Consider the following 13,665-nt stretch of genomic DNA (forward strand, 5'->3'; position numbering starts at 1 on the left):
GAAAAGCAGTTTATACATTACGCAGAATCAAGTGGCAAAACTTCTTTATGACTGTCCCAACTTCAGATTGCAAGTTGGGAGGGACAGAAGAGATTCTCTACTACCTGCTAACGCCATGGAAAAAACTCCCTTGCAGAAATGGTACGTTAGTGATAGGGATTCAGCACAGCTTTCTTGCTGGAATACTAATTATCTGACATGCAGAGAGTTTCTTTCCATGAGATAAATATGCTAACATGCAACCTCAGCCCTACTGAAAAAGTACAATGCAGGAAAAGCTGCTTGGTTCTGCTCCTTATACAAACTGACTCTTATTAGCTGACCTTTGTCACAGAAAATCTCTTCTGTCTGTAATATGTAGATGACAATACCAGCCTATCTTGCAGGGTTAATGTAGAAAGAGATTGAGAACTTATGCAAAGTACTTCTGGTACTTTCTGTTTTTACTTCACATTTACAAAAGTAGCAGCATTATTTGGTTGGAGCAGTCATTTGACAAAAGCAAGAACTAAATTTGAACTAAATTTGATGGGACGGGGTTTCTTCTTTTCAATATGTAAAGTAGCTAGACCAGGAAGCCTACACAGTAGATTAGCTATTATGACAATTATTTAACATATTATGACACCAGCAACTACCTGGCAGCCCATTTATTCTCTCTAAAATTATACTGGCAGTATTCCAACATTTTATACTGTAAGTAACAGCAAAGGCCTTACAATGATCAAGACCTCTACTCCCCGGGTAGCCTAGTTTCTGCAGACCCCTTGTGGCATCCCCAGCAGGAAAGATTTGTAAGAGATGGTGAAAAGGTGACATACACAATATACATCTTTAATGATTTGTATGAAGCACCTTTTTCAAAGAGCATCAGGACTGTGATGCTTGCAAACAAGATCTAAAGTCAGAGAGCTCATAAGGACTCATTCAAGGAGCAGCAGTCTACCATCAGGTCCCCATGCTGGCCACTTATCATTCTGTCTTGTCCCTAGGTCCTGCCACTGAAGCCAGAAGATGGTGGTAGTGGTGGGACATGGTTTGAACTTCAAGAATGCAAAAGTAGTACAACACGTTGCACTGCACCAGTTGTTCTCTCAGCCTTGCCTCACTTTGAGCCTGACTTAACAGTTCAGATACATATCCGAACCACACTTGTAGTTGTCAAGAGTTCAGCTATATGCAAGAGCAGAGCACAGCATGCACTGCTCTCATTGCCAATGCATGGGCTAGACTCACTAACAAGCTCATATTTTCTGAACCTCCTTTTGATAACCTGTTTTTAACTGGCCTTTTAATAACTGTGAATGTTGCTGCCTTTGTCAGTTTTGATTGTTTTGAGATAGGATTTGTTTTTGTTTTTATAATAGTGTGAGGCACCTTGGTGAGCTATGCTTGCCCAAACTAATGTTCCAGATAAAATAATGAGGCAAGTGGCTAACTGCAAAAATCTGACTTAGTTGGTGTTGCTAATGATGCTGCTACTAATGATGCTACTCCACCCATTCTAGGTCTCCATGAAATAAAAATTAATCCACTTGATGATTGAATTACATATTATAAACACCCTAGAAGAGTTCAGAAATACAAGTTGTTGCTATCTATAGACAACCAAAGAACAGGAGAAGAGAAGTATTAAGCACTAGAAGCATACAGTTCCCCCTGCTTGTTGGAGGAAATTGGAAGATTACACTACTGCAGTGTAAGCACTATTTAAGACAAGCTAGGCTTTTGTATGCCTGGACACAGAACAATGACTTTGGAATCAAAGTTTACTTAATCCCAAGGTCAACCAAATTAAAGTCTTATCAACAGATATGTCCTTCCAAATCTACAGAGTCTAAGCCATTTAGGGCTCCAAAGGCCACAACTAACACCATGCATTGCACCTAGAAGTGCAGGAGTTCAGCAATGAAGGATTCAAACCATATGTACCAACTCACATGTAAACACTTTCCCAATGTAGAACTTATTACCACAGTATGCTCTTAACATTGCCAGGTTACATGATCACTGCCTGATCTAAGACAAGATCCTTAGAGACCAACTAAGTTTTTTATTGGTATGAACTTTTGTGTGCATGCACACTTCTTCAGTTACACTGAAACAGAAGTCACCAGCCCTCTATATATAGTGAGAGGGTGGGGAGGGGTATTACTCAGAAGGGTGGTGGGACTGGACAAACAGGCCAAACCCTACCCCAAAGGATAAATGGACATAAATCTGACATCAGGAATCACAAGACCAAACCAGTAGGAGAACACTTCAGTCTTCCAGGACATTCTATACAAGATGTCAAAGTAGCTGTCATATTACAAAAGAATTTCAGAAATAGACTGGAAAGAGAAGCTGCTCAACTGCAACTTATTACCAAACTTAAAACCATGGAGAGAACTGGTCTGAATAGAGACATTGCATTCTTATCTCATTATACTTGATTTAGCCATCTCACCCCTTGCTTTTTCTTGCAAGACCAATAGCAGTCTTTAACAGTCATCAACAGGTTTACCACACCTAAGCCAATCACCCATTCCCACCACCCTTCTGAGTAATACCCCTCCCCACCCTCTCACTATATTTAAGGGTATGGTGACTTCTGTTTCAGTGTATCTGAAGAAGTGTGCGTGCACACAAAAGCTCATACCAATAACAAACCTAGTTGGTGTCTAAGGTGCTACTGGAAGGATTTTTTTTTATTTTGTTCCTTAAAGAATGCACTTGAGTTCTTCATACAAAACAGACAAGGGCCTTCTCTTAGTCTTGAAAGTTTTTCAAGAAAACAGATGTTTAAAGATTGTACCAAGTTGAGATGTCACCCATTTCTGCCCCTACTTTCCTAAAATTGGGGAAATGCAACTGGACCCAGCTGCTCCATGCATGCTTCCACATTTGTACACCGAAAGAAAGAACTTTCAAGTATTATTAGCAGGTATACACTCACAGTTATCCATTAAAATATAACCATTGAGATTATGGCCTCTAAAGCAACTCTTCAAATTCTAAAAATGACAACTTGATTACTGGCATTTTAGTTGTTTTTTTTTTTAAAAAAAAGGCTTCCCAGAAATTTTCTACTTAGGTTTTCTTCCAAGCTGTCATACCTCATTTACGAGGGACAGCCAAGTTTCCATTACAGCCTAAAGTGTCATGACTGAAACATGCCTTGAACCCCAAACAGAAGGTACTTATATTGTCAAATTATCGCTTTCAGTGGCACTCTCTCTCAATAATGCATGCAAAGAAGCTGCCCCTTCCATGCTAAACCAACATGAGAGCTACAAAAAGGCAGTATTGCTTGGTGCATGCTATTATTTAGTGCCTAATGCTTATATCAGCCAGGCTCCCTCATCAGTAACCACTTGTTTAGCAAAGCTTCTCCTAAACCTCCTTATGCTGACCTTTCCTGCCAACTGCATTATTTCATGTATCAATCCTATGCCCTGCTTTTGGCTGGCAACCTGGAGACTCCCTCTTCAGTTAGGATGGCTTCTCACACTACATTAAATACACTTGGCACCAAGTGTACTTATTACTTTTAAGCCAATTTTTGGTCCCTTCTAGAAACCCGCCATCTATGCACTGCAGCCACCCGCAGTGGAACCAATGTGAAAGGTAGTCTTGTGGGACAAAAATGTGAAACACTCATAATTAAGGATGGAAGGAGCAGAGAACTACCAAAGGAGATCAAGTGTTTTACAGGTGCCTCTGGATGAACACTGGGCTCCTGCATGCCACACAACACACAGGACCCCTGGCTTTTCAGGATCCTTATCTACGGAGGGCTAGTTGCCCGGTTTCAGAGAATGGCAGGTTCTACCATTCTACAATTGCCATGTTTTATAGGAATGAATATTAACCATTTATTCATGTGCAAGGAAGTTAATCACTGACCTAGCTCCTGCTGGCAATGCCCATTCCATCTACTGAAGCGGTAGATAATATGGGCATCTCTCTCCCCCCAATTTGCACACCAGAACTGTATCCTAGATTGCAGCTTGTTTACTTTCTTTCCAACTGAATTAAATTGCTGCATGTATCTCGGTTTAAGAGCCTTGTGTACGCATTTCATCCTTGCCCTACCCCTTCCCAGCGTGCCACAGTTAACCAATGTTTCCTGTTATGTATGAATTGGGAAAATATGCTTCCCAAGACTGAAACAAGTCAGTATCTTAAACATCAACTTTAGATGATTTGATATCCTGAATTATTCTGGTTTTCCAATTCAGACCCAACAGGAAATTAAGGCCATGCATCTCACTGTTTAGTAAGCCGAGACATACTCCAAAACAGGCCAACAAATGCTTTCTAGAACTGCACATCCCAAGCCTTGAGTCTACTTCTTGGTCACTCTTTCCTGTGACAAAGAATGAACCCAAGAACTGGGTTTCATTTATGGGACAAATGATACCTCCTCAAATAATGGTTTGTACCTCTCGCCTCTAAAATTCTGACCTATATCAAATTAAACCTCTAAGGACCATCAATTAAATTACCTTTTGCAAATTTACTCAATTTGTATAATTTATGGAGAGTTGCAAAATTCAGATTGGCTGCAAACAGAATTTAAAGCTTGTTCCCAGGACTACCAGAAAGTTCTTCATAGATGGTGAATTTCAGCTACAATCCTAAGCACACTACCTAGGAAACAAGTCCTATGGAGAATAGTGGAACTTACTTCAGGGTAAACATGCTTAGGATTGCAATTAGCTTCACAATCCGCTTAGAACGTCCAGACCTGAGTCTAGAAAGCTTGTTTCTGTGCACATGTGGAGCTTTTTTTCACTATAATCTTTTAAAAGCATCTCTCATACTGCTTCTAAAGATTTTATGAATTAGAAGTTTGAGAGTGTGAGAAGCTGCATGCACACACATATGTTTTTCATTTGTATCTGGATGCAGACCAACGAATACATTGTAGAATTTGGGGGGCACTCCCAGACCATGTCATTTCTGAAATTACATGCACTACTGAAATCATGTTGACTAAACTGCTCCTTAATGTTTAAAATGCTCCTCAAACTGCAGTTAACCTCCAACTTCCTCCTTCTCCTCCTCTTTCCTTCTTGCAGACAGCATACAGAGAAAGAATGCAGGTGATCATTCTCAAAGTGCTATCTGAATCACTGATATTATCTACTCATACTGCTTCAGTGGCCATCTCAATAATTTAGCCCTGACCAAATATCTTACTAAGCAATTTGAATTCAGCATCTTAAAAAACAAAAACAAACCAACAAAAAAACTCCACACATTATTATTGATCACTCTGCCACCACCATTTGTAAATCCAGGGGCAACAAGCTTATGACTTCTTCTGAAGATAAGCAATCATTATCATGAAGATGACATGGTAAGCAACAAACAAGAAAACTGCTAAACCCTTCCTGCTACACTCCTCTCCAAGCAACAGCAGGAGCAACAAACCACAAACCTTGACTTACCATGATATCTGAACCAGTGCCCAAGGTTTGTTTCTCCCAAACAAGTCACAACCAGGAAGCCAGTAAGAAACCTTCACTCCAGATTGTGGTTTATTTGGAGAAAAACAAATCATGAGCACCAGTTTAGTCATCACAGCAAGCCAAGGCTCATAGTTTGTTGATTCCACTTGCAATAGGGAAAGAGAACAGTGGGAATGATTCAAAATAGAAATTCAACAGGGGTACATACTGTGGCTCTGTTTCCACACCAGGGCAAAAATGTGTGTCGCGTCTTGGATCCACACTGCTAAAGAGTTTTCTATTTTGAGATATCTTAATGATGATCTGAACATATCACCCTTCAGACATCTAGGTTCTATTACTACTTACACATAGGCACCCCACTGCCTCTTGTCTTCCACTGTTCTTCACTGTTATGATGCCCGCTGGGGCACCTTCTCAACTCAGTGCCCAGTGCTAGCAAACTGGCCACACTCCCCTAAATCCATCTCTGTCTGCCTTAGAGGGTAGTTTGGAAATTTCAGCTGGTGCAGATTCAGCAGCCAGATTGTTTACCAATGCAAGATGATCTGAACATATCACACCCATTCCAGCATAACCACAGTGGCTTCTAATTATTTTGTGCTCTCGATTAAAGGCACTGGTTTTGACCTATAAAGCCTTATGTGGCTCAGGACCCCAATATTTTCCCCACACGAACCAGCATGGATGCTGCATTCATCATGTGCTCCCTCTGAGGGAGCTGTGGACAGTTTTGACAGGCCTTCTCTGTGGCAGATCCCCACTTATGGAATGCTCTCCCTAGGGAGGCATGCCAGGCATCATCATTACCTATCTTTAGGCGCCAGGCAAAAACATTCCTTTTCCAGCAGGCCTTTTAATTACCTGTGGTCTCCTTAAGTGGGGGTGTCCTCATCCTCTCTTTTTGTATAAATATGAGTACATTTTTAGCTTTTGCTCTGATTTTGCTTTATGTTGCTCTTAAACTATCTGCTATATTTTTGTAAGTTGCCTTCAGTTACTTTTGGTTAAGAGCAGTGGACTCATAATCTGGGGAACCGGGTTCGCGTCTCCGCTCCTCCACATGCAGCTGCTGGGTGACCTTGGGCCAGTCACATTTCTTTGAAGTCTCTCAGCCTCACTCACCTCACAGAGTGTTTGTTGTGGGGGAGGAAGGGAAAGGAGAATGTTAGCCGCTTTGAGACTCCTTAGGGTAGTGATAAAGCAGGATATCAAATCCAAACTCTTCTTTTTGAAAAAAAATAAAAGGGGGGGTCTACCTAGTTGAATTAATCGTGCTCATCCCCACAGTAAATCATTCATAAAATGCTAGCCTAACAGCCTATTTGCTTTGCTCTCATTTCTTTCCTCTACAAGGGAAGTGCTTATCTCTGGAGAGTTACTGTGGAAGTCCCAGTAGTGTGCCTTCTGCCACATGTACATTCATTCTATTATTTACTTGCCTTCTCCAGCACAACAGCCAGCAACCATTAAAATTCAACTTCTGAAGGACTGTTTTCTGAGAAACATGTTCCAAACCATGGAATGCAAAAACAAAAACTAGGGCACACATAAAAAAGTTGTAGAGGGTCACAAATTACTATATGCACATTTAGGACCATGCTTGTGTTTACTTAAAAAGGGGAGGGGAGGAATGCAAGTCTCAGATTTCCCATCACCACTCTAAGTTTAAACATGTCTGTCCCTTTCCCCAGTGGCATTGGTGCTTTTCTGAACTATCACATTCAGCCACTTTTAATAGCCCTAGGTCATATAGCATCTTTCCCCATATTTCTAATGTGGAAAGATGCTATATGATTTAGGACTATTAAAAAGACAGGTACCTTTAAAAAAGGAAAAAACTTCCCCTAGGTTGCAAAGCAGGTCTCTTGAGATGCTTCACTATCCATACTATAGCAGGACAGATGTTGCTCAAGCATCTAGAAATGGAAGACACCACATTCCACTTATCAGAGAATCTGGGTTTACTTTCCCTTTGAAGTCAGGGCATTGACAATACCCTGAACCTCCCCACTCTGTCCCATATTCTGCTGCTCGTAAAGGCAGAACCAGGTAAGCCTCTTCAAGGTACGCATTTTAAGTCACATTTGCTCCTAGAGGCATCATACTTTTTTCCTTCCCCACCTTTTTAATTAATACCACATTATTACACTTTGTAGCCAAGGCCATTATACATCAAACAACCTGGTATATCAAGAAAAAAAGGAAACAAGGGAAAGAGAAAAGCAAATAAAAATGGCCTTTGAAGGCAAAAATGAGCAGGATAGAAAAAAAAGAAAAGAAAAGAAAGAAAGAAAAGAGGAGGGGACAGTGACTAGATTACAAGGAAAAATAAGATCATTTTACATTTTTGGAATCACAATGTAGACACATCATTCTCTTGTGAGGCATTCTGGGGTCTCAAGAGGCATCGACTGTGGCCCCGTAAGCTCAGCAATGTGGTGGCTAGCCAAGATTTCTTGGCCCCTGTCCTATTTCACTATACTGTACTGTTCCCTGCTCCTTGCCACTGTTCACACCTGAACCCCCAATGGTGCTGCCACCTTACTGTTATTAGAAAAGCAGAGGCTACCTTTGTAGTTTCTCCCAATTTTGACTCCTGTGCCTTAAAGAGCAGTGTGCAAGCCAATATTATTCTCCAAATGGCTCTCCCCAGTCTTTCTCCTTTTTGCTATTACAAAACAGAGGAGTTTGTTCAAGAGCATACATAAATTTCCCCATAACTTGATTACCATTCTGCCTTGTGCTTCTTACTTACAAAATTAATCTCATTTCTCCAGAAGTATATTGCTCCCCACCCCAAAAACCGCATGGCCAACATCTACAGCAGTAACTGATTACATGAATCTTCACTACATACATCTTAATTTATTTAATGCAGATGAAGTGGGAATATGTATCCCTGGGCCAACAGCATTGCCACTCACCCATCTCAGTATTTCTAAGGCTACACATCTAGGCATAATTATTCACATTTTTCACTGAATTCAGTAAAATTGCTTTCCAATTAAAAATCACAGCGAACATGTGTGAATGGTTGGGTGGGAGAAGCTTATTATCTTCACATATTAGGCCAAGAAGATTAGGGATGGAAACTTAACAACTTCACATGTCACCATGTTTGCATGTTTATATGTTAAAAAGGTCACGACAATAAGGCTAGATGGAGTTGCTTAAAGGATTACATTATCCTGCCTTTTGGATTCCTAATAAAATGTAGTTACCGTGAAATGTGGTCTGATAGTCAGACAATAGACAGGAAAGTTTAAGTCCCAATGCATCAATCACTGCCTATAAGGTTGTCAGCTGGCAATTTCAATTACCTCTGTCTCTAAACAGATCTGCAGGTGCAAAAAAAGAGGATGTGGTCACTATTTCTACTATGCCCCTGCTTTTTAGGTCCAATATTTGAAGTTTTTAAACAATGTCAGGCTAATCATTAAACTATGCAGCTTTTCTATACAAAGTGATTACATCAAGGGAGCTAAACAAAACCCAGTTGGATGCCAAAGAGTAACAGTGCAATCCTATTCTGCTAAGTGAGGATAGGATTGCTACAGCATATTCTGCTGCACCCAGAGAAGGTGATGCTATGCCAGTGTAGTGAATTTACACCAGCATAACCCTATGCTGCACAGAGAAAGTCTGGCTGGAGTCGTCTGGCTGGAGTCAGGGGCATGGTGAGAAGTGTTGTACTATTCTAGGAAAATGCATAATTTAGTCTCACTTCTAGAGTTTTCATAATGCTATCAGCACCACAAGAAAACACACTTCAAGTCAATGGAGACCCAGAATCGGCATGCAAACCCCTATTTCCCTCACCCATCCCATATTAGAGAACAGAATGTGGCACAGGGAACAGCTGTAGCTCAGGAGCCAAGCGCATGCCTTACATGCAGGAGATCCCAGGTTTAAACCCTGCCATCTCCAGGTAAGTCTACCTCAAAACTTGGAGAGTCACTGGCAGCCAGAGTGGACAGTATGGATTTAGAGCCCAAATGTGGGTCTCTAGCTGTTTTTGGACTACAATTCCCATCATCCCTGACCACTGGTCCTTCTAGCTAGGGATGATGGGAGCTGTAGTCCAAAAAACTGCTGTAGACCCAAGTCTGGGAAACACTGCTCTAAATCCATACTGTCCACTCTGGATGCCAGTGACTGCAAGTTTGGGAAACGCCGATTTAGAGAAACCAATGGTCCTGACTTGGCATAAGGCATCTTCCTATGTATCAGAAGTTCACTCCACAATAACTTAGAGCAGGGCTTTCAATGTGGCTGCCCCCTGTTCTGTCAAACAGCATTCCTGTCAATATGCAACAGACACCCACTATCTGCACTTTCCAGAAAAAAGTCATTTTTTGTTCTGACAAGCTTTCCCAGCTGGATGAAGGGGTCTCTGCTTTGTATTGTTTTTAATTTCATCTTCTGCCAGTTTCTATGCTGTTTTAGCCATTCTTATCATATTTTCTACATAGCCTTGTGACATTTGTGGAAGACAGTTAACCATAATAACAAAATTATTATAATAATAATTAATAATAATTAATAATAATAATAATAATAATAATAATAATAATAATATACTTATACTTATATGAGCCCTAGCAAATGAATACCAATCACATAACAAGCATGGCACAAGTTTTATGTTGTTCTGCCCAAAGAATCAAAACACACACAGGTCCCACTATCCAAACACTTGTTATTGAAACATTCACATGAGGAATTAGTACCCAAACCTCATTATACACACCACAGATTCAGATATCCAAACAGCCAGACTTATGTGTAGTACTGTAAACAAATAAGCAGCCTTATGTTTTGCTGGTTTGCAGCAGGTGTTTCACCAGAAACCATGGTGGGAAGTGGGAGAAATCAGACAAATCTTCTTTCAGAGAAGGTTGTCCTGGGTTTCCCAGTTTTGTTTTTGTTTTTGTTTTGTTTGTCATTTTGGGGTCAGAATTCCATGGTCGGAATGCATGATAAAATTCCCCCATAGGAATCAATGGAAATCATCTTCTCATTAAAAGAACGCTCACCTAACAAACGATTCTTGGAGAATGCATTGTGTTCAGATAGTGAGACCTGCTTGGATACAAATGTACACCTGGAAGACTTTGTGTACAGTGCTCTCTTTCTATCACAGCTCATTACTTAAAGGAAGGGCCTGCACAGACAGCTATGCAAAATCAACAATAAAGAAGGGAGTGAAGAGTCATAACATTTATCCATCTCAGCAACAGAATATTTTGCCCTGAGAAGCTTGTGCTCTGCAGATCCTACCTCCTTCAGCCCTATAGAGTGTGGCAAGTGTGAATGGAAGGGGACACATTTAACCATGACATTGTCCCTCTTAAAAGAGTTATCTGCAGTCTGCCACCAGCTGCCAAGGCATCTGAACTCCTGACCCTGTACTAGAACTTGTGGCTGCAGGTGTGTGTGCTTGCTTGTCCTCCTAACCCAGCCTTCATTAACCTGGTGCCCCCCAAATGTCTTGGACCACAGCTCCCATCAGTCCCAGCCAGCAGTTACAGAATGCACCTGTGCAATGTGCACAGGAAGATGTAACAGGGCCCTGTGATGTCATCATGGTATCCCTTCCATTCACATATATTGTTGGTGCCTTCTCTGTGTGGGTTCTATGGCAGTACTGATGAGCAACTTCATTACGGATGATGGGAGGAGTTCCTAGAGATGTTGTGTGCAGGTTGATGTCTGTGGACCTTCTCATTTCTACTGGTGTTGTTTAGGTTTCTATTTTGCTGTGTTGAGTACAGAAGATCAGAACTACTCTGTCCTTTGCTGCTCGCAGTATTTAGGATTACAAACTGTACTATGAGGGCCATAAAGTAGGATTAGATGACCCAACCATGGTCTAGCCATTTTGACTACCACTCCCTGCAATATAGAATGAAGGCCAAATGAGTGCAGAATGAAGATCTAACACAATTAAGGATGGCTGCACAAAATAACACAACTAAGAGCACTACAGCGATTTCATTTGGGATGAGTGGTGCATGTGACATACTTTAAAATTTTCATCTTTCCTACCCTTCATTAACGATACACAATGGAACCATTACAATGAACAAGAATCATTCAGTTTTGCCATGATCAAACCAACCTCTCTGTAGAGATAATCTCCACATTACAGCAACTCAAGTCAACATCCACCCTCATCTAAACTCATTCGCCCAAAGCGTGGCCAGAATACTTTTGCAGTTTCCAAATAGTCACAGGCCTTCCATTCTCTCTCTGATACATGCACCTGTCCTAAAACCTGAAGGTCAAAATGAAGCAAAATAAGGGGACTAAGTCATTTCTGAGGTGTTATATTGCTATAATAAAAAGTTCGTTTTTTAAGCACTTCATTTAATTCTTATGGCAGAAGAAACTGATTACCCAGAGGGCAATGGACCCCAGGAGCACAGAACCACACAGATTCCCAAGCCCTCCACACATGAACCACTTATATAAAAAGATGCTTACAGTCCAGGTGTTTTTTCTTGGGCCCCATTACTTCATGTGTGGTTGCTTTGCAGACGGCTCTAGCTACAGCTGATCCTGTAACGCTGTACTGAGCAGCTGCGATGCGATCTGTCAGCGTCTGACCCGACATCTTCGGCTAATTCTAGGACTGCTACCACTTCTACAAGGGGAGGGGGGAAGAAAAACAACTGAGGGGAGGATAATCTTTTTAAAAAGGAGATATATATATATATATATATATATATGCACAATTATTTAACTAGCGAAAGCTGATTTCTAAATCCTGGCTCATTCCAGGTTCCCTCCTTTCTCCCACGCCACCTCCTCTGTTGTGTAAGTGTTTGCATTGCAACTATATCCGAGAGATTCTGGGGGCATTGTAGACGAAACAGAAATATGCCCACATAATAATACTGTATATGAATTCCGAGGGTGAGTGTGTGTGTGTGTGGGGGGGGTGTCCTTTCCTTTCCCTTGCCTGCCTCCCTTGAGTATGATGGCGGTTCCTGCAAACCACTATGTATCTCATCTCTCTTGTTTATGGGGGGTGGGGAATAAATGAAGCTTTCTCCCTCCCCTCCCCGCAACCTCACAGAAGATCTCCCAGCCCTGGCCTTCCTGACAGAGCCCCAAGAGGGCCCAGGGACTGAATTATCTAGCCAGTCTCCAACACGGCCCTGTCACCACCGCTCCCTCCTGCTGCTGGCGGGGCTTCTTGCTGCAGCAACGGGATTCTCTCGCCTTCCTCCCTGCGTTTCTACCTCTCTCTCTCTCTCTGGTGGGAGATTATCATATCATTGCGCCATGTTATGCCCTCTCGGTGCCTTTCCCCCAGCCAGCTCTGTCTTGAAGACAACCGCAGGCCGCCGGTTCCCAACCTCAAACCACCCCACCCCGGCGATCTCTCACACCCCGAAGCCCCCCGCTCCCCCTCCTCTCCCCCCTACCGTCTCCAAGCCGCTTGTCTCCTTCTCCTCGCCCTCTGCAATGCAACCCTCCCCTTTTTCCGGGGGGGGGGGAGAGGAACGACAGCAGAGGCGGCGGCGTTTGGCTAGTAGTCTTGCATATCTGCATCTCTCTCTCCCTCCCTCCCGTCCCCCCACCTCGCCTCGGGGATTACCAAGCAGCGCCCAGCCAGGCCTGCTCTCCCCGTCCCCTCCCCAGAGAATGTGGAAGTGCCCGAGGCGGCAGCAGGAGCAGCAGCAGACCTGTCAGTGCGTCCGCGTCCTTCTGGCGACTGCCGCGCCTCTGCTCTGCCCCTCGCGGTGCTGCTGGCGCTGCCTCCTGCTCGCGAGGAGGCCACGGTCTCTCCTCCTCCGCTTGTCCCCCCCCCCTCCACCCAACACGTTAACCTCTCTCGCCCCCGCCCGCTCGCAGCTGCGCCGAGCCCCCCTCCGTCCGCACCGGCGGCCCCCTTTGCTCCAGAGCGCGGGAAAGGCGCGCCCTGGGCGCACACGCCGCGCCCTCAGGTGCAGGGAGAGCAGGGATGCGCTAAGGCCGAAGCGGGTGCCGGGGGAGCTCTCCACGCCCGCCGCCGCCACCGCCACCGCCGCTATTTCTAGCCTAATCCCCGGTTGCCTAATCCCCGGTTGCGGCCACAAACCTTCCCTGTGGTGCCACTGCTAGGATGCATGTATGCGTGCAATACGCAACCCCCGACGCGCTCTCTCTCGTGTGTGTGTGTGTGTGTCTGCGCGCGCGCGCACACACCTCGCTC

General features: G+C 43.3%; 1 protein-coding gene and 1 long non-coding RNA gene across 2 annotated transcripts in view; one reads left to right on the top strand and one right to left on the bottom strand.

Moving 5' to 3' along the window:
* Positions 1 to 13,660, bottom strand: part of SNAP91 (synaptosome associated protein 91) — a 69,377-nt gene extending 55,717 nt beyond the window's left edge. Inside the window, exons 1-2 of the mRNA XM_081187394.1 lie at positions 13,552 to 13,660; positions 11,949 to 12,108 (exon numbers count right to left, since the gene is read on the bottom strand). Of these exons, the coding sequence (XP_081043520.1) occupies positions 11,949 to 12,078 (130 nt within the window). The 5' untranslated portion in view covers positions 12,079 to 12,108; positions 13,552 to 13,660. The remainder of the gene's footprint in view (positions 1 to 11,948; positions 12,109 to 13,551) is intronic.
* LOC308583449 overlaps positions 1 to 13,665 on the top strand; it is a 193,056-nt gene that overhangs the window by 95,876 nt on the left and 83,515 nt on the right. The window lies entirely within an intron of this gene.

Source organism: Podarcis bocagei (genome assembly GCF_964188305.1).
Source record: "Podarcis bocagei genome assembly, chromosome: 3".
Lineage (NCBI taxonomy): Eukaryota > Metazoa > Chordata > Lepidosauria > Squamata > Lacertidae > Podarcis > Podarcis bocagei.